The sequence below is a fragment of the Vipera berus genome (genome assembly GCF_964194415.1).
Source record: "Vipera berus genome assembly, chromosome: 14".
Classification (NCBI taxonomy): domain Eukaryota; kingdom Metazoa; phylum Chordata; class Lepidosauria; order Squamata; family Viperidae; genus Vipera; species Vipera berus.
In genome coordinates, this window is record NC_138217.1 from 12,002,877 (window position 1) to 12,023,760 (window position 20,884).

Here is a 20,884-nt window from a genome sequence, read left to right on the forward strand (position 1 = left end):
GACCCAGCTCAGGCAGGGAATGAACTTGTGTGGCCCCAGTGCCCAAGAAGGGGTCCAAAGCCCATCTCATTTAGACTGAATCCCAACTCTCTTTCGTACTGCCTTGTCTGGTCTTATTCGTCGAGGGCCTGATCAACACAAACAAGGGCATTTCCGTTGCTTTTAATTTAGTCTGTCCCCAGCAGCACAGCTACAGCCACAGTCTTGGTCAGCATTGCCCAGCTCTTGCGCTCCTGAGTCAACAACAACATCCCTGCTGTGCAGGTCCAATATTTTCTGAAAAGTGGCAGTAGGCCAAGGAGGAAATGGCCGCAGCGATTCCAGGAAGAAGGGTGCCCACAACGGGTGGCATCAAAGTTTGCTTCCCTCCTAGCAGAAGAAAGGCAAAGAGAAATATGATTTCATTGGCTAACGAATAATTGGACAAATTATTCCATTGAATAACTGCATAAATAATGCTTTACTTAAACAGAGTTGTGGAAGAAGCCTCAGTTGGCTAGCTTTGTCTATGTTAATACGCCGTAACTCATAGCTTCCAGACCACAATGGCTAGATTCACACAACTAACCAGGAGATGCTTAGGACATTTTCAACGTTCAAAAGGAGAGCTGTTGATTTAGCTATGATACCTACTTGCTCCACAAAGTGGCAACCTCTACACAAACTTGACTGATCTCAAAAAGACAAAACTTTTTGTCCTTATCTGATCCCGGAACATTAGGATTGGACCTTCTTAAATTAGAACTTCAGCTCTCCGACTCTCCTTGGGAAGGAGAGACAAAACCCGGCTCACTTACTCGATCTCCATCCAGGTTTTATTTGCAAATATTCAAGGCACCAAAAGCAATAGGTCAGTGCTTCCCAACCTTAAGACTTTCAGTTCAGGCTCTGCCTGAAGAGTCCTGGCAAATACCCACTGCCTCGGCTTACGGACCACAACTGAGGCCCAATTTTCTGTCGCTAAGCAAGACATTTTTTCAGTGACTTTTTGCCCCATTTTTCTCGCCGCGGTTGTTAAGTGAAACACTGCAGTTAAATTAGTAATCTGGTTGTTAAGCGATTCTGGCTTCCCCCATTGACTTTGCTTGTCGGGAGGTCGCAAAAGGGGAATCACGTGATCCCGGGACTCTACAACCGTCTTAAGTCCATGCCAGTTTCCAGGCATCCAAAGTTTGACCAGGTGACCGTGAGGAATGCTGCGATGGTTGTAGGTGTGAAAAACGGTCCCGGATCACTTTTTTCAGTGCCCTTATAAGTTCAAATGGTCGTTAAACAGACTGTTGTAAGTTGGGGACTGTCTGTTCAGCAAAAAATGTCAAGAGCATGCTTGACATACATAACCCAGGGAAATCTTTGATTTTACTGTTTGGGCCAGCAATCTGACTTTACCGCACCTTACCGACACCCCAAGAACAGAATAGACACAGTTAAAATGCAGAAATAACTCCTTTATTCCCCTTGATTAGCAGAAAGAATTGACTGCTACACTAATAGCGCCTTACTTACCTTGTCTTGATGGCTCTCAACGAGGGCATGATTGGAACCCCACTCAGAGTCGCCCCCACTGGGTGCAGATTGCTGAACCGTCAACTGACCCACCAGCAACCATTTTGACTGCAGCGGATTGACTTCTGAAGCCGGATCTGAACAAGTTGAACAAGGCAGAACTTTCCTTAGGGGTTGAAAAAGGGAACAATCCTCACGGTCTTAAGTTTAACCTGGTGCACCTCTATCTTTTAACAAGGATGGTTAAAAGCATTCTCTGCACATTTCTCTCTCGGTTAATCTGATTAAAGCAAGGAATCTTTTATTCCCTTTGATACGTGCTATTTTACTAAAGAAGCGTTCGTCGCGGTTAAGCATCCTAGGCCTGCGGATCTAAGAAAGTTTTAGGAAGCGAGTCCAGTTCATTCAAAGTTTAACGTCTGACTGCTTCAAAAAAAAAAAAAAAACTAAGCTTGTCTGAGGTCAGAAGCTGAGCAAGGTGGAATCTGGTTAGAACGTGGATGAGTCACCACCAGGAAATCCTACAACTATAAGCTAAATGGGAAATTTATACATTTATGTGTCAAGTATTCTCATATGGAAAAGTTTTCTTAAATCTCTTTCCTGGAATTCCTACATTCGCCTGGCGGGGTGCTGGTGTGGGGAATGACCAGTTTCTCCTACATAACCTTGTCCTCTCTCCAGCTATCTGAGGAAGGAAGGAAGGAAGGAAGGAAGGAAGGAAGGAAGGAAGGAAGGAAGGAAGGAAGGAGAAGGGAAGGGAAGGGAAGGGAAGGGAAGGGAAGGGAAGGGAAGGGAAAGGAAGAAGGAAGAAGGAAGGAGATGAGAGAAGGAAAGAAGGAGTTGGAAGGAAGGAAGGAAGGAAGGAAGGAAAGAAGGAGGGAAGGAAGGAAGGAAGGAAGGAAGGAAGGAAGGAAGGAAGGAAGGAAGGAAGGAAGGAGAAGGGAAGGGAAGGGAAGGGAAGGGAAGGGAAGGGAAGGGAAGGGAAAGGAAGAAGGAAGAAGGAAGGAGATGAGAGAAGGAAAGAAGGAGTTGGAAGGAAGGAAGGAAGGAAGGAAGGAAAGAAGGAGGGAAGGAAGGAAGGAAGGAAGGAAGGAAGGAAGGAAGGAAGGAGAAGGGAAGGGAAGGGAAGGGAAGGGAAGGGAAGGGAAGGGAAGGGAAGGGAAGGGAAAGGAAGAAGGAAGAAGGAAGGAGATGAGAGAAGGAAAGAAGGAGTTGGAAGGAAGGAAGGAAGGAAGGAAGGAAGGAAAGAAGGAAGGAAGGAAGGAAGGAAGGAAGGAAGGAAGGAAGGAGAAGGGAAGGGAAGGGAAGGGAAGGGAAGGGAAGGGAAAGGAAGAAGGAAGAAGGAAGGAGATGAGAGAAGGAAAGAAGGAGTTGGAAGGAAGGAAGGAAGGAAGGAAGGAAAGAAGGAGGGAAGGAAGGAAGGAAGGTAGGAAGGAAGGAAGGAGAAGGGAAGGGAAGGGAAGGGAAGGGAAGGGAAGGGAAGGGAAAGGAAGAAGGAAGAAGGAAGGAGATGAGAGAAGGAAAGAAGGAGTTGGAAGGAAGGAAGGAAGGAAGGAAGGAAGGAAGGAAGGAAGGAAGGAAAAAAAGAGAAGGGAAGGGGAAAGTACCTTTTACTTCTCTCTTCTGACGAGAGCCAGCAGATCCACACACTGAGTCACAGCACCTGCAGACTGCGCTGGCCGTCCCATCCAGAGCTTCCCAGCTGCAGGAGAAGAGGCCCATTACGGATCCCCAAACCCAGATTTTGTTGGAGTGAAAATTGGCAGAATAATTCAAGTCCCCTGCATGAAAGACCTTCACTCGCTGCACACACCCCCCTTAGCACCAGTTGGACAGAGGGGTGCTCCCCTCCTCTCTGAAGGCATGAAATGCATTCTCATTAAACAGCAAACCTAGGTCCACGTTGCCTTTTCACACCTGTGTCTTGGCAGATGTTCTGAGGGAGGGGGGGGGGCTGGAAAAAACCCCGGAACGTAGAATTCTTTCTTTGCGCCGTTCACGGAAAGAGAACTCTTACCTGTTAGTATCCCTGTTAAATGAGCAGGCTTTCCTTCTGGGATCGGTCAGCGCTGCGGGTTCCCAGACGAGAACTTGGCAATGCAGGTAAATCTGAAAAATTAAAGGATTTGGAGAAGCCAATGTTCATTTTGGGACTTTCATCCGGAGCTGCCCTCGTCTCTTCTCTGGTTGTTTAGCTAGCCCTGTTCAGCCTTCTATACCGACCTGTGTCTTATCCACTGCATGTCAGCAATGATTTCCTATAGCAGCTGATAGAATAAAGTTGGCTTGGGGCCCTACCTATCCAGATCAATCCCATGATTGGTAGTCCTTGACTTATGACAAATAGGGACCAGAACGTCCAATTGTAAGTGTGGCGGTTATTGAGTCACGCTAGGTTTTGCTGTCTCTTTTGCCACAGTCATTCAGTGAACCACAAGGTTGTTAAGTGGATCCAGCTTTCCCCATAGACTTGGCTTGTTGGAAGCCAGCATGGGGGATTCTGGGAGTTGAAGTCCACCCGTCTAAAAGCATCCGAGGTTGAAAAGCCCTGGTCTGTGTGGACATTTCGGGGGTGGGGTGGGGTGGGGGCTCTGTTTAGAACTTGTCAGGGTGGCAAGAAGGGGTCATCCCACAAAAAATAGAAATAAAATAAAAAAAATTTAAAAAGAAAAGATTAAAACAAATAAAGACAAAAATAAAGCTAAAATAAAAATAGGAAATAAAGATAAAATAAAAATTAGATAAAAATAAAAAAATAAAGACAAAATAAGAAAGGATAAAAAATAAAATAGATAAAACAAAAAAGGAAAATTAAAAAATGAAAATTAGATAAATAAAAGCAAAATAAAATAAAATCCCATTTCCGTGGCCTTTGGGTGGAACTAGGCTCAGAAAAGAGGTCCCCGCGAAGGGCACCCCCTCCTGTTACATAATGGATGTGGTGTCCTTCGGGAGGAGCCCTGAACACCCCACGAGGAGCAAAAAACAACAACAAACCCTCAGTTTTCCCTAGCTCAAGTTCCTAGTCCTCACCGCTGCTCAGAAAAACATGTCGGGGCGAGGAAAAACCTCAAGCCATTTCCAGAAGGGAAAGCCTGAGGCCAGCCAACCCTGTTTCTTCAGTTCCTTACCTCTGTGTTCATCCCCACAAATTCAAAAGCTTGCAGAGAAAGGCGGAGCACATCCGGAGCGGGTCGAGGGAGGAACCTCGAATTCGCAACCTTGCTGTCCAGCAGGCACCTGTCCCAAACGGCAAGGGGGAAAAAACAAACCAACCAACCAACCCATCAGCACTCAAGCACCTTCCCGGAAAGCCATCTTTTACAGGCAGTGTGTCAGGTAGGAAGAACCAGGGTGACCTTGGTTTAGCAAATCAATCTTTTTGTCCCTGTGCCGGATGGTGAGGGGGGTGGTGTCACTCACATCCCCCATCCCTTCGCTACTCTGTACCAAGCCCCACTTTGCCCCCTAGAGCTGACCCAGATTCCTCCCCCTTCGCCACCTGAAGACGTGTGGGCTTGTCAGAAAGCGCTCACCCGTGGTTTGCAATAATGGTGTGATTTCTGGAGGAGCTGCCCGGCTCTGCCGCATCGGCAGCCATGCACTCGTCGGCAAAAACCCGCAGAGGCTGGTGGAAGAATTCTTGGACCGCAAACTCGATGTGGATTTGTGCCCCCAAGAGGAAGACCGACAGATCCGAAGGGGCGCTGAAGTCCTCTGCGAGAGAATTAAAACGGGCTTTTATCGTTTTATTTTTAACCCGTTTATAGAGCTGCCCAGCTTGCAGATTTGGTGACCTTGGGTGGGGGCTTAACAAAATTTAGACAAATCCACCATACGCAGGTAGCCCTAAATAGACTGTTTAGTGACCGTTCAAAGTGGGGGGGGAGAAAGGGCTAGAGGACCCAAGGTCCCTTCCAACTCTGCTGGCCTTCTATTAGCCATGATTGTATTTTAATGATGGTTTTTAACAATCATTGTTGTAGTTTTATTGAATCACTTCTGGTGTGGTGGGAAGCTACATCCGTTATTAAATTATTCAATGCATTTCTGCTTACCATTCATAAATGTCCCTCGGAACATTAATCCACTGGAAGCAGAAAGCGGGCCAGATCCCGTGACTCCGACAGCAGTTCGGCGTTGTGTCCTAGAAGGCAGGGAACAAAAATAAAAATAAAAAAATGATTTCCCAGCAGAGCATGAACTGGTCACAGGGTGTCTGGACAGCGTCAGCCCTTCAAGGATGACCAGCTCTGCAAATAGGCAGCCCACGAATTGCTGGAACTCTGATTTATGGGTATTCTAACACAGGGCTCTCCAACTTTGGCAACTGTAAAACTTGGGAGACTTCAACTCCCGGAATTCCTCAGCCAGGAGTCTTAACATTTCCAAGGCTGGAGAGCCCTGTTCTAACAGATCTTGAAAAGCCTGGCAAATATTCTTAATACTGAATATTAAAGATTCACAAAGGAGGGAAAAAAAGAGACAATTGTAAGAGCGGCAGCCATTTGGTTAAGCCGTATTTGAAAAAGAACATTGGAAATAATTTCTTCCCGATCAGCTCTCCTGCTGCCCGGCATCCGTCAATAATTCCTTGGGTTACAATTCTGCAAACTCAGCACTTACTCATAGGTTGTACAGTTAATCCTCTCTGTGAAAGGGCTGTGGTGGCTGGATATTGGCCTGTACACCAGCTGGGTTGTGTACTCAACCATGATGCCGGATGTCTAGAAAAATCAGAACTTTAGGTGAATGTCAGGATATTTAGTGAACCAATGTTTCTCAGCCTCGGCAACTTTTAAGAATCTGAAATGGTATAGGGTCTCCTACTTGAGCAGAGGGTTGGACTAGAAGACCTCCAAGGTCCCTTCCAACTCTGTTATTCTCTTCTAAGATTCCTTTCTAGATCCCTGCATATTTCTCCACTTTAACATAAATCCACCTCAGGATGACAGAGGAGGAAACATAACAAGGTGTCAAGGATATTTGTGCCATGCTTGGGCACCAGTGGGGAAAGGCCCTTAGATCAAGATGCCCCAGGTCACCTACAGTCCTTTTTCAGGACCAATTTTCCCCAAATTGAAGGGGAAATCTTAACCCCACCCCATTCCCCCACCCCCGCCTTACCAGTCGTGCGAAGCGACACTCCTGGAATGAATACTGGAAATGGAAGAAGCCCAAGGCATCGTTCACATGTGAAGTATGGCAGCTGCCCAGGTATAAAAACTTTGGGTCCAGCCTGAGGCCGGTCCCCCACAGGTCCATTTTGACAGCCAGTTGGATACTGGTCCTGTTGCACTCATAAATAATGGCGTTTGCAGGGACTGTGGGAAAGAGAAGGATCAGAGAAAAGAGCTTACGGACCACAAGCTTGGATGGAGAACATCAGGAGATCCTGGAATATAATCCAAACCGGGAAGATTCTAGCCGAAGGCAACAAATGTTGTGTCATGGTGGTTGTTACTGAGAAAACTGGCCAGGCAGGTCCATGAAGTTGCAAGGTCTGGCTTGAAAGAGATTTTACATTTTGGTCTGAAACCTGTAGAACCATCAGCCTGATTTTAGACTTGCTGGTCTTTTGCAGCATATCCATCTCCCCCCCCCCAAAAATAAAAAAAGATAGGAGGTAGCAGAAACCAGCTGAAGGAGCATTATATAGTGCAATGCAACAGAATGATATTTTTAGAGATTTAGCAAAGAAGAAGAGGGAGACAGGTTTGAATTGACTTAACCAGTTGAAACCCCTTTGTGGTTTCTATCAAGCAAGCTGGATGAGAGCAGTCAAGAGATATTGGCCATACGTGAGAGTTAAGCAGGGCAGAAATCAAACACAAAGCCAAGCGATGATCAGACCTACTACTTCCTGGAACAAACCAGCATGGGAGAGGGCTTAGAGGTCATCTCTCTCTCTCCTATTTTATCATTAGTAAGGGGAATGAGAAGGGGCCAGGGGAGGAATACTTGCAGGTGCTGGCCTTCCATTTCATAAGGTGTCTTGGTTCAGAGAAGCATTGGGGGGTGGCCCTGTCCTTTCCATTGTCCTGGAAGCTGCAATTAACAAACTAAACCAACATTGTTTCTGCTTAATTCATCGGATGGTGATGCATCTGGACTGGGTGTATATAGTCCACAAAGTCAATTGGTAGGTTATATAGTACTAAACTTGGAAGATAAGCAGGAAGAGGTCTGGTTACAACTTGGATGGGAGACTAAGTCCAGAGCTATAGGTCAGACTTTTTTTTGGGGTGGGGGGGAAACTTTTGTTGTTCATGTAGTCATCAGATTTCAAACCTGACTCAAGGGAAACTTATCTCACATGAATTAACACTGGAGTTAATTCAATAAACCATGGTTGAGCTACAAATCGGTAGCATTTCAAAACTATGGCTTAGTCAGTGTAACTTGCAAAGTCAGCTAGTATCTCTGCTCACTTGCCACTCATGCTTATCATTAACTAAACCAGTTTATTCAAATAATCTAGGGTTTTGTTTTGTTTAGCTTTTCAAGGCATACTAAACCACAGACTAACCATGCCAGTCAGGGAATCATGTAATGCACCAAAGCAAATTTTATGCTTCATCGTGGACAAATTCCAGATTTGGTTCCCCCTTAAACTCCATCAGAAGATCTAGGGAGCAGAAATTTACTTCCATTTGACCACACCTTTCTCCAATTCAGAAAGAAGCCTTCTCCTCACAGGGGGGAGAATGAGAGTCACCTCCAAGCACTTTCCTTCTAACTCAGCTTTGACCTAGAGAAAAAGATGGTTACCCCTTTGAGCCGCAGTGGCTCCCAGCAGCACCAAGCAGACCAAGAGTGTGGGAATGGCCCTCTGCATCTTGGTGGCCCTCCACTTGCAACAGAGGAGAAATAAATCAATCCAGGCTTTGTCCCTTGAGGACCTCTTTATCGCCATCCCAGAGAAGCCCCACCCAGAGACACAGGTGCTGCTCTTCTCATTTTCTCTAGCAAGGACCCAAAGACAGAGGCTGGTGGGGCCAGCAAAGAAGCTGATCAGAAGAAGGACCACGGGTACTCAAGACTCAAAAAGGGAAAGAGAAAAAAATAATGAAACATCGGTTTGGGTTTGGACAACTAGAATGATTTTGATGTAAGATAAATTTTTTTGACCCATTTAGAAAGGTAAAGCAGGGTGAGGGATTCTGGGAGCTGAAGTCCCCAAGTCTTAAAAGTTGCCAAGTTTGGAGACCTCTGGCTTAGTGTGATTACGTGAACCCCTCAGTCGATTTTGATCGGACAAGCCAGAGTTCAATTAACCCTTGCTTGGACACTTGGTTATTATTTCTACTAGGGCAGGGGTAGGCAACCTGGGCTCTTTTCTGACTCATGGACTTCAACTCCCAGAAATCCTGAGCCAGGAATTCTGGGAGTTGAAGTCCATGAGTCAGAAAAGAGCCCAGGTTGCCTACCCCTGTACTAGGGCTTCAGGAAGAATTCAGATGGAAGTCTTCTGACCTCACGTGACCTTAGCGCTTTCCTGCTCTTTGTGAAAGCAGCCAGCGGGGGGGGGGGGGGTATTCAGGCTTCACAAAAAGGTTTATGGGTTGAGTCAAATGATGCTGTAAGGCAGGGGTCTTCAAACTTGGCCCTTTTATGACTTGTGGACTTCAACTCCCAGAATTCCTCAGCCAGACACGCTGGCTGAGGAATTCTGGGAGTTGAAGTCCACAAATCATAAAAGGGCCAAGTTTGAAGACCCCTGCTCTAAGGGTTGAGTCCACTTTCACAAAAGACTTCTTTGGAATCCTTCTTGAAGAATCCACAGCCTGAGGTGTCTTCAGCCAAGGCAGTTGGCTGGGTAGGTCTCATAACTATTAGCAGAAGGTCTGTAACAGCTGGGTTAGTTTCAATCGTGGTTTGCCAAGCAAGCCAAATTGGTTCGGATAGCACATCATACTGAGTCAGCCAGCTAGCTAGCTCTACAAGGTAGACTAGGTTGAGGAAGCGATTCAGAATAGAGCTGGAAGGGACCTCGGAGGTCTTCTAGTCCAGCCCCCTGCTCAAGCAGAGCTTATATACCATTTCAGATATGTGACTGTCCACAATCTCCGCAGACACCTCATTTTGTGGCCATCTTAACTATCAACCTGAGGCCCACAGGGTTGGACAAGTGGGAGATCTTGGCCACAAGGGACTTATTGTCAATGCCGGATCTGTAATTAGCACGGTGGTGGCATTTATTACTGAAACTTGGCTGAGTGAGGGTGGTGCAGTGGCTTTGTCTGGAATCTGCCAGCTGTGATTCAGGTGACTTCAAGCCAATCACTCTTAGGCCAGCCCACCTCACAGGGTTGTTGTTGTTGTGGAGAAAACAGGAGGAGGAGAGGGTGTTTGTGTATGTTTGCTGCCTTGAATTATTTGTAAATCAAATAACTAAATGGGATGCAAAGTTAGATGGCAGGAATGGCAGGGAAGTTGGGCCCAGAACATGATGCTTCCTTCCCAGTAGACTCTGGGGACGGAGTCTGAGAGAGCCGTGAGGCCCTCTGGGAAGTGGGTCACCAGAAACGATAATTAACTCCATAGTGGAAATAAATAAATAAATAGGGTTTAATTTGTTTTTAATTTCTTTATTTTGGGTATTTATGGTATTTATGTCCCTGTTCACCGCCCTGAGTCCTTCGGGAGAAGGGCGGTATACAAATAAAATAAAATAAAATAAATAAATTTAAAAAATGTGCTTTTAGGAGCAAAGGAAGAGCCACATTAGCTGATGAAACCATGCACACCAATGGTTTCTGAGAGTGATTGGTGCAGATGCATCCAGCCACAGCGGAATCTGTAATTCAGAAACCCATAAGACAACTCCAGATTAACTATCTGTAAGCATCAAAAATAGGTTTTGCGAAAAACAGATTGCCTGGCCAATCATCTCCTTCCTATTGAGTAGCAGATCTCCTGGCCATGCTCTCCTGCCTCAGTTTGCCTGGAATCATAAGAAAGTAACCTACATTGACTTTGGCATCCGTTGACCGGAATGGACTGTGTAGAATGCTGTGAATTTGTGCAAATCCCATCTTTTCTTTGCCTTTTACACCCTGTTTTTGTGCAATTTTAAACAGAGAGAGATTCAGGGCACCCGGGGAAGAATACGCTCATCTCCCATTCATGCAAGCAACAAAATGCTCAGCGCTGATTCATGCTCAGGATGTAACATTAGTAAGGCAAGTGAACAAAACACTACTGTGGTTCAACGGAGGAATTTATGCGCGCACGTGTTACAGAAATGCACATTCCCGGCTCACGTAACTCAGCGTAGTAAAAGTTTCACACGGGCGCACCTGCACTATAAAATTGTAACAGCGATACTGATTAAGTGCTTGGCTGCTCCCTCTCCGCAAAGCGTTCCGAGAACTGGGATTTGATGGAAAGTCCCAAAGTTCCAAAACTTTGGCAGAAAATTACAGTACTTAGAGGGTCCAAGGGAAGAAGGAATGACAGTATGCTTGCTTTAAAGCTTTTGGGGCAGATCTGCTCAAAGTACGTGAAAAATTGTACTGCTCCACCAATGCACCAATGTTCTCTCTTTTTTACTATGGTTCAGGGCAAAGTACCTGTTCGTTTGGCCTCTAGGGAACAGGCATCCAGTCCTACTCACAAAGAAGACAAGGTATGGTACGAGCAAATATCGTCACGTACTTGCTTCCCTGACCTGCCAAACTACCTTATACTGTCATAAGCGGCAGGATGGCAGTTTCTCTTACGATTGCGGCCCACGAGAGTTTGAATACGAGAGGAGAAGGAGTGGCAAAATACTGCAGCTGTTGGAAGCTTCTTGACCTGGTTTTTCACTGCATGTTTTCAGTCGTTAAAGCAGCAGAGCTGATGGCTTCCATTTCACTTTCTTCTTGCCAAAGTCCAGCCGAAAACGAGCCACAGGCACAGCCCCTTTCCCCCCTACCTTGGTTACAAGCCTGGATGGCCCATTCCCTCCCACCTATTTTTGTGTTTAATTGCACCTTCAGGAACAGTTTATTCTCAAGATAGTTCTCACATTAGTTGGTGGCCACAATGCGAGTTCAGTGGGGCAATGGGACAACTTCCCACAGCCAACTCGCTGCAGTTTAACACTTTTAACAGTTCTGTTTAATTATTTAAAATACACAAAAAGTATTTACATTTTTTTTTTTGCCAGTCACGTTTTGTTCTATCCCTCCTTTTTGCACCCTTTCTTTAACGATACTGTTCCACTGTTTCTTTGATGTTCGTGGAAGTCTTCTCCCGCAGCGAGTTGCCCTGGGGCAAGATGGCCGTGGTGAATCGGCCACGGCGAATTGCCATAGACCCAGTTCAGTGTGTGCCTGGCCAACCAATGGGAGAAATGAGTGGAAAGGGAACAAAGGGAAAGAAAAGCATCGGCATGACTCTTGTGGAGGGACGGTGTGCTCGCCCTCTTACCACTTCAAAAACATCCGCACCCAGCCCCATAGCTTGGTGATCCACAGGTTGACCCCGAGGTCTGACAGGTATTGGATCTCGGGGGTCAGCATCTTGCGGCAAAGCTTACGATGCTTCTTGTTGATCCTCTTTTTCAAATTATAGCCAAGGATGGATTTCTCACCCACTGGCTGCCAGGGCTGCATGGCGGATTCCTCAATAGAGTTGGCATCCACGGGGCGGCCTCCGTCTATGCAGATGCTCTTCATCTTCTCGTTCTCCTCATTGAGTCTGGCCACATCCTTAGCCATCCTGGCCGTCCCGTAGGCCTCCACTTTATGCCAGAACGTGGTGTTGAAGTACTGGTAGAGCTTGGCGTCCAGGAGGTTCCAGACGGTGGCCTTTTGGTAGAGTTCGTTGGTCAGTCTTGAGACGGGGGAGCCTTTGCGAGCGTTGAGCTTGAAGTAGAGAACGTCTTCCAGCTCCCAGCACAGCAAGTCCTTCAGAAGCACTAAAGATTCGTCAAAGAACTCCAAAAGCATCACCAGACTGAAACGCTCGTCAATCTCGCGAATGTACTGTTCGACTAGCGGGCTGTTGGGGTCCATGTTGTTGTCATAGCCTAAGTCAAAGAAAAGGAGATTCTGGAGGTAGTGTGCGTTGAACCCGTTAGGGTCGTAGTAACGCCAGGGATCCCTCAGGAATTCAGCCAGCTTATCATCTCCCAATACCTTCCAGGTCAAAGGGATGATACCCCCAAAGTAATGGAAAGAAGACTCAAAGAGGTAGGCGGGGTCCCGCAGCACCGTCACAAAGACGGCGTCGGCCGGCAGCAGCTTGCGCACTTCCTCATACTGAAAGCGCATGTGGTTACAAATGATGTTGAAGCAGACGCCGGGCTGATAGTCCTTCACCTGGCTGCGGTCAAAAAAAGACGGGTAGTAGAAATCGCTACGTCCGTTGGGGAAGGCGAACTTGAGCTGGTGCTTCTCTCCAAAGCGGAAGAGGATATTCAGAATGGTGCTACTGGCCGTCTTGTGGGTCTTCATGAACATGATATTTAGTTTGGGGAGACATTTTTCTCCGGCTGAGCCCTGGCTACTGTTCCCTGAAGCCGATAGCCGGGCCCGAGTGCGGTAGGAAGAGCAGGAATACGGGATGGGAATCCTGGTGGGAAGAAGAAGAAGAAAAAAAAGAGGAACAATTAATAAGGATTTATTTATTTTAGGAGAAATCATCTCTACCTTTTCTTAGGTCTACTTGGCAAAGGTTCTAGACCTGCCATTGGCCTCCAGCCCTCATCGCTAATGTTGAAAGCAGCTATTGGTCACAATGGCCTTGCAATTTTGGTTTGCCTTACAACAATACAGTGCAGCCCTTTGTAAGCAAAACTGAACACAGTAAGATCAAAGCAGAAGGTGTCCACCCTATGTTTTCTCTGCAAAGGCGCAGCATTCCACTTTTGTTGGCCTACAAGGGCTTCTCAAGCCAAGGACAGAGAGAGATGGAGACAGAATGTACACTTTCAGCATCCCAGGTATGTACCCCTCCCTATTGTCTCACAAATTTAAATGGTTCCAAAGGCTTTCCATGGAAGATCCCTCCTGGGCTGGTTCCGGATGGAAAACGCATGGCTTCCCCTGTCGCTTCCCGCACCTCCATCGCCTCGTACCGTCTAGGCCAGTTTCACTCACTCTGTCATGCTGACTTGTAAGGGTGGAACAGCATACGAATAAAGAACCAGCAAGAAGCTAGTCAGTAGGGTCCCCAGAACGAGGCCTTTGCACATGGACTTCCAGTTCGTCCTTTGGGGGAACATTATGATCGTCTGGAAGAAGAAAGTGAGAGAACGCTTGGGTTAATTCGCTCGACAAACTCCTACATAACAGGGAAGGCTGCCTAATGCAAAATACAAGCCTTGCTGCATCTTGGGTTAATACTGGCTTAGCAACTGGCTGACAGCTGCCCTTCAGGAATTCCAGAGCCCATACCGATCGTGCCGAGGCTTTCCTTACACCTCGTAAGATCATCCGAGAAACGAGAGGTATGGAAAGGAAGACACAGGCTTTTGGTAAGCAAGCGAGCAAGCATGGGACATGTTGGCTCATCAGAACTCCATAAAACTATGAAGGGCTTGGAGAAAGTCTAGCCACGTGGATTCTCTTGCATTGGATCATTGCTGGGACTATCACCTATGCAACTGTAAAACCCAGAAGCATTTGCTAGGGTTCCGTTATCCACCCGCTGCAGGTGAAAGGGAGCAAGGCTGAGGAACGAGGTGGATTTTCTGATTCCTAATTTCATCTAGAGAGAGAAGGCAGCAGTGCACGTACAGACCCACCCCACACCCATCACCCCCCAGGCCATTTGGATGCATTTTCTAGCTGAGAGGTACTTTTGACATTTTCTCCTTACTGGTCATGCAGCCCACCAACCACATCAGAGTCTCTGCGGGAGGGAAAGTGTGTGTGGGAGGGAGGAGGTCTCGCTAAGCAGAGATACCTGCACACTGCACGCTTGGCCAGCCTGCACCCCCGCCGTCTGTTTTGCAGTCACCAAAGAAGAGAGAGTGAAAGGTGACAGGAGCCGCGTCTAGCCAGGAGGAGTCCACCGAAGCTCAGTGGGTGGGCTGGAGGGAATGCCGGCACTTTGCAAAAAGATCAGGAGTGCCGGGAGTAAAAGGAGAACAACTGCAATGCAGCAGGATTGCCCTCTGTGGTTGTGTTCCGGGGGCCTGCGGGAGGACAAGGCCTGGGGAGGGTAAGGGCCGGCCCGCAGAGGTCCAGAAGGGACCCATTCCACAAACGGAGGGCACCGGTGGAGAACATGCTTTGTGAAGGCGAAAGGAAAAAGTTCCTGCAATGCAGTGCTTCCTGTTCAGAGATCCTGGTCCATGTACAAAGAATAGTATAATCTCAAAAGAGTGACATAGGCAGAGATTCCCTGGGGGGGGGGGAGGTGGTTCCATAAGTCTTCACAGTTTACAACAGAGGGCAGGACTCAGCAACCAGAGGCTTCAGCCTCATGTTTATTTTGAGCCTGAAAACATATAAAAAAGTGCCACACAAACCCTAAAACAATCTCCCTTCAAAAATAAACATATAAAACCAAGCCAGAAATAAAAACTAAAAAATCCCCAGTCACTGCCAGATTTCCTTCTAATAAAGGACAAACCCTAATCGTTTCTAATATCCCTTAACTCGGGTCCTTGGATAAGGAGCACAATACTACAGGTGCTCCTTGACTTAATGACCGCGACGGAGAGCAGAATTGGGGGTTCATTAAATAAATAAACGGCTGATTTGGTCAGAGTTCCTAAGTTGCTTCTGGAAACTGGTTTTCCAGATCTGAGCGTGGTATGTGTAGAAGCTGAAAACCTGTGTTTGGAACGTGGCTCAAGATCCAAAACAAAACAAACTGACTTGGAATTCCAGCAACAAAGTTTTTATTTCAAAAGAAGCGTTTGCAAAGGCTTGCTGGACTGAAACACACACAGGAGTTCAGCCACACCTTACAGAGCTGTTTGACACATTTTTATATCCTATCCCCGACGCAGATTCCACCTCCCCTATCGCACTCAACGCCCCTTCCCTAATCATCCGATAAACTATCCGGACCGCCTAAAACCACTCTCCTTCCCATGTTCCAGGAAGCCCCCTTACTCCATATCCTATCTTTCACCATCTGATTTTCTGTTACCACAGGCCCCTCTGTGAAGATCTGACCTGGAAAGTTAATACAACCCAGGTGACTAGAAAGGCCCAACAGAGGCTTCACTTTCTCAGGGACTTGCGGAAGAACAGGGTAGAACAACGGCTAATGACCCTCTTTTACCGGTCTACTATAAAGAGCATCCTCTCGTATGGTATTGTGGTTTGGTGTGCTGGTCTGACAGCCGTGGATAGGAAGGCATTACAGAGGGTGGTGAGCACAGCACAAGACATCGTGGGCTGTCCCCTGACACCACTGGATGACCTCGCCAGGGCTCGCTGCCTTGGAAGAGTGAGGAAAATTCTCAGGGATGACTCACACCCTGGACGGTATAGGAGTATAGCCAGCCACACCAACAGGCTGAAAAACAGCTTCTATCTTAGGCTTTTGAATGAGAAATAACTTTTGTGAACTTTTGTGAATTTTATGCATAATTGACTGAGGAGGCCGGTGTGTGGTGTAGTTGGTTCACATGGTGTGGTAAGATGGTTTGTTGTCACTGTGTGTTGTGGGGTGGGAGCACAAAGGGAGGCTCAGCTATTCTGCTTTTCGTATTTCTACTTGTCAATACTTAAAGTATTATTTCTGATCTTCAGTTGGCTTCTGCTTCAACCTTCAGACTCATTAGAAATTTCTGAATAATACTTTTATTCCTTTCACCTGTATCTCGGTTTAGCGAAAAATCTGCCATGTCATTTCTTGCCTGTTCTTTTGAACAACTCTTCTAATGCTACCTGTTTCATTTGTTGATTGGCCTAATCCGCCTGCTGAAATAACTTCAAATTCTACATTATTGAAAAATGTGAGGTTCAGCAAACAGGCTTTGTAGATTTGTTACGGAGCATTCCAAAAGAGAGAGAGAGACAGAGAGAGAGACAAAGACACACACACACACACACACACACACAGAGAGAGAGAGAGAGAGAGAGAGAGAGAGAGAGAGAGAGAGAGAGAGAGAGAGAGAGAGAGAGAGAGAAATCTGAATTCTTCTGTAGTGCAGATCATCCTGCTAGCTGGCAGCCTTTGTCCACTATGGTCAAGACTCCTGGAGGAAGGGGTGAGTGTGCTTTGTGTTGCTCGTGCCTGTTTGATACAGCTGAGCTTCTGCGCACCAATGAATAATGAATGGAAACTGTAAATAGATCCTGGATGGGGAACAAGGCTCCTTTATTCCTTCTTGACATTCAACACCGCTGTTTCTGTCTCGGACTGACCTTCTTCCGCAGGGACCCCACAGGACTCGCAAGGAACCCGATACAAACTGGCAGATCAGACCTGCACAACGATCTGGAGTAATTTTGGACCACTCCTCTGCACAAAACTCTTTCAGTGTAGCAATATTCTTGGGGTGTCTGGTGTGAATCGCTCTCTTAAGGTCATGCCACAGCATTTCAATCGGGTTGAGGTCAGGACTTTGACTGGGCCACTCCAGAAGGCGTATTCTGTTCTGTTGAAGCCATTGTTTTGTTGAATTACTTGTATGCTTTGGGTCATTGTCCTGTTGCATCACCCATCCTCTGCGGAGCTTCAGTTGGCGGACAGATGGTCGTACGTTTTCCTGCAAGATGTCCTGATTAACTCTGGAATTCATTTTCCCATCAATGACAACAATCCGTCCAGGCCCAGAGGCAGCAAAGCAGCCCCAAAGCATGATGCTCCCTCCGCCATGTTTTACAGTGATGAGGTTTTGATGTTGGTGTGCTGTGCCATTGTTTCTCCACATCCTCCATGCCCACCGTAGCTCTCTCACTCCGTCTATTTTGATCCATGAATTTAGCACCAGGCCCATGTTCAAATATAATTCAACGGGCAGACAGCTTGTGAGTTGGGCAAGCGGATACCATTTTAAGCCTCTAAAGGTAGTCCCCGACTTACGACAGTTCATTTACGGCGGCACTGAAAAAAGTGACTTATGATCGTTTTTCACGACTTACAACCGTTGCAGCATCCCCCAGGGTCACCCGATCAAAATTCAGATGCTCGGCAACTGGCTCATATTTAGAATAGAATCGAATCACAGAGTTGGAAGGGACCTTGGAGGTCTTCTAGTCCAACCCCCCTGCTCAGGCAGGAAACCGGTAGACCATTTCAGACAAATATTTATTGACAATTGCAGTGTCCCGGGGGGGGGTCACGTAATCCCCTTTGTGTGACTTTCTGACAGGCAAAGTCAACAGGGAAGCCAAATTCACTCCACCGCTGTGTTAGCAACTTAACAACTGCACTGATTCACTTAACAACTGCGATAAGAAAGGTCGTAAAATCATCCTCTGCAGGGCTATTATCCCTAGAAGCCCTCCTGCGCCTCCTCTTTTAAAAAACACGTCCATCAGAGCCATAACAGAGCTTCCCCCCCCAAAAAACAAAACAAAACAAACAACGCTGCTGTTGTTGCTGAGATTATTGTGTGGCATTAGTGCTCCCTTAATATCCTATGTTTTTATTTATTTTATTTTATTTATTTAATTTAATTTGTATTCTCCCCCCCCCCCAAAAAAAACATCAAGAAGGCTTGAGCATAATTTTAAAAGATTGGACTTCTGACTGCCTTATCAGGGGCCACAGATGTGAGCTCCACCGGTTTTCTCTCTTTTGTGCTGCCCATCCTCTGCCTCTCCATTCAGCCTACAGGTTAATCATTAATACGCTCCAGTGGTAGAGAGGGAAGCAATAAGTCCTGGAGAGCCATGTTGTCTCAGGGTGGGTTTTCAGATGTCACTCTTTAACATGGTAGTGTTTACTACATAACTATTTCTCTCAGCACTTTCCACGCAAAAACGCACGGCAACAGGCAAGAACTCCGAACGGTATCCGCAAGAAATAACTTGAATTTTGGTGTCGGCTTATTTAAACAATGTTCAGTTAAAAAAAAAACCTACTACTATGGAAGTAAACGCAGAATAACTCTGCTGCTTGCTTTTTTTAAAAAAAAAATGTTCGGGAGTTTAAGTTTAAACTATCCCTGACATGGTTTACTGAGTTTGGATTGGATTTACGAGCTGTTAGCTGTTTTGCCCCGCTGCTTTTCCATAGAATGTAGCGGAGAATTTAGTACAGGGGGACATTAGAGAGAGGGTGCAAATGAATATGCAGAGATTGGTTGGAGCAAGAATTCACCATGCCCTAAAACAATACCAGTTAGAACACAGAATATAGAATAAGAGGGTTGTTAGGGACTGTGGAGATCCTCTAGTCAAGCCCCTCCTCAAGGCAGGAGAATTTATACCACCCCCGTCAATAGTTCTATACAGTCTGTTCTTGAACACCTCCAGCAATGGAGCACCCACAACTTCGGAAGGCAAGCCGAAATTCCACCCATTAATTGTTCTCACTGTCAGGAAATTTCTCCTTAGTTCCAGGCTGGATCCAAGTTTCCACCCATTACTTCTTCTCCTGCCCTCAGGAACTTTGTAGAATAGGATTCCCTTCCCACCTCTTCTCAATGATGGCCCGTCAAGTACCCAAAGACTGCTATCATATCACCCCTAGTCCTTTTTTTTCCATTAGACTAGACTTGCTAGCTCCCTCAACCGTTCAATCGTGCCGTTCATCCTGCATGTCCCCTTATCATCTTGGTTGCTTTTCTCTGTACTCTTTCTAGGATCTCAGCATCTTTTTTTTTTGCCAAGATATTTTCTTATCAACTGGCGCACATGCCAGGGAGGTATAAACATGCCTTTCCTTCCTGCTGGAATACTACCTAATTGTTATTAAATATCACCTGCTGTCCAGATTTCTTTCTTGCCCAGTTTTCCAACGCCTCGGCCCCTGCCCTAGTTCTGCAGAAATAATCCTGGGGTTGCAGCTTACCTCTTTCTTCTCTGAAGCACTTTCTTGGAGTCTTTCTCCTTGGCGTGTGTTAAAGCGAAGCTTGCCAAGAAAACCTGGGGATGCTTCTCCGACATGGAGCAGCGTCTCCTCAAGGGCATCCGTCCCAGCGCTCCAGAAAGCTTTTTCCAAGCTTCGGACAATTTTTTCTCCCACTTAGGGCTAGCTCTTTCCCTTGGGAAGCTCACGGGACCCTCCCCATCTCCTCCGCAGAAAATGCTCAAGCAGTTCAGCTACTGTACTGCCACACAGCGGATTCTCCTCCCACCTTTCCTGGCACAGAGGAGACATTCACCAGCCTTCCCAGAGCCCGTTCTGGAACAAAGCCACTGCTTGTATCTCTCTGCAGGACTGGGATCAAGAAAGACATTGTCCCTGGCACAATTGGTTTTCCCTTTCCCTCTTTCTCCAGCGAGGAACAGCAAAAGTCAGCAGACCCGCCCCCCCTCTCAGCTCAGTCTTACCCCAGTAGGAGCTGACAGCAGCAAACAGAAAGGGCTGCACTTGGGATGAACAACCGGGGAAGGTCAGCATCTGGCGAGGACCTGGGATGCAAAGGGGCTCAACAGCTCCACGTGGCCACTGGCATTTTCGTCCCATTCGGCTGCAGCCTTGCCAGCCCACTGGTGACCCGGCGCAATTCAAAGGGCAAACTCTGAGCTACAAAGGGTTACTTTAGGATGGGAGTACTAGAGATCCTTCAGTTGTTTAGTGAATCGTAATGCCCAGCATTCTTCAACCATTAGCCCATGCTGGCTTGGGCTGCAGTTCAGCAAATTTGCACCACTTTGGCAGAACCGGTAGCTAATTTTTGTTGTTGCCCAGGCCCAGAATGGACTTCCGGAAGCGGCATCCACACAGAGAACCGGTTGTTCACCTATTTGAATCCCACCACTGCCTAAAAGATGGTAGAGGACAGGAAGGCCTGGAGGAACATTGTCCATAGGGTCGCGATGGGTCGGACACGACTTCGCAACTAACAACAACAACTGCCTAAAAGGAGACAGCAGAGCAAATTACCTGGAAAATGTTTTTTGAATTACGGGATTGGAGTCTCTCCTTCTCTTGAAAGCTGCAAAACAAAAACGCAAAAAGTTTCAGTTAGAGCTGAAATACTTTCACAGTCCGGACAGATTTCATGCTACATCTGAAGCTGTGTGCAGCCCCCACCCCCCACCCCCCTAATTTCTTCCAAATCAAATTACACTATTGAGAGATTGCTAAGGGAATATTCCTGTTTCTTTTCTGGCCTGGAAGACAGCTGAAATGAATTGCATCACTTTTGTTGTTGTTGTTTTTCCCCCCCCTCGTTGTTAGTTGATTCCTAAAAGAAAACATTTTGAAACCATTCAGCTTATTGAAGAAGTGTGATGTTCGGAACCAGGCAAAGGTAGTAGCTGTTCACCATTAAACTCAGGTTTATCTGTGGCTAATCTTC

The 20,884-nt window shown here is 46.7% G+C and overlaps 2 protein-coding genes across 2 annotated transcripts; both read right to left on the reverse strand.

The window, feature by feature from the left end:
* Positions 1–221: 221 nt before the first annotated feature.
* LOC308674403 (zona pellucida sperm-binding protein 3-like) lies at positions 222–11,811 on the reverse strand (the record flags this gene model as incomplete). Its single annotated transcript, XM_081338827.1, has 11 exons — positions 222–369; positions 1,507–1,643; positions 3,117–3,211; positions 3,527–3,618; positions 4,641–4,749; positions 5,046–5,226; positions 5,568–5,656; positions 6,136–6,236; positions 6,637–6,833; positions 8,281–8,474; positions 11,714–11,811. 11 exons carry the CDS (start codon positions 11,809–11,811, stop codon positions 352–354), a joined length of 1,311 nt encoding a protein of 436 aa, XP_081194953.1. The 3' UTR covers positions 222–351.
* On the reverse strand, positions 10,728–20,493 carry GAL3ST1 (galactose-3-O-sulfotransferase 1). Its single transcript, XM_081338877.1, has 3 exons — positions 20,467–20,493; positions 13,602–13,735; positions 10,728–13,074 (listed from the first exon to the last, which is right to left on the reverse strand). The coding sequence occupies exons 2-3, from the start codon at positions 13,724–13,726 to the stop codon at positions 11,925–11,927; spliced, it is 1,275 nt and encodes a 424-aa protein (XP_081195003.1). The 5' UTR covers positions 13,727–13,735; positions 20,467–20,493; the 3' UTR covers positions 10,728–11,924.
* Between the last annotated feature and the right edge of the window lie 391 nt (positions 20,494–20,884).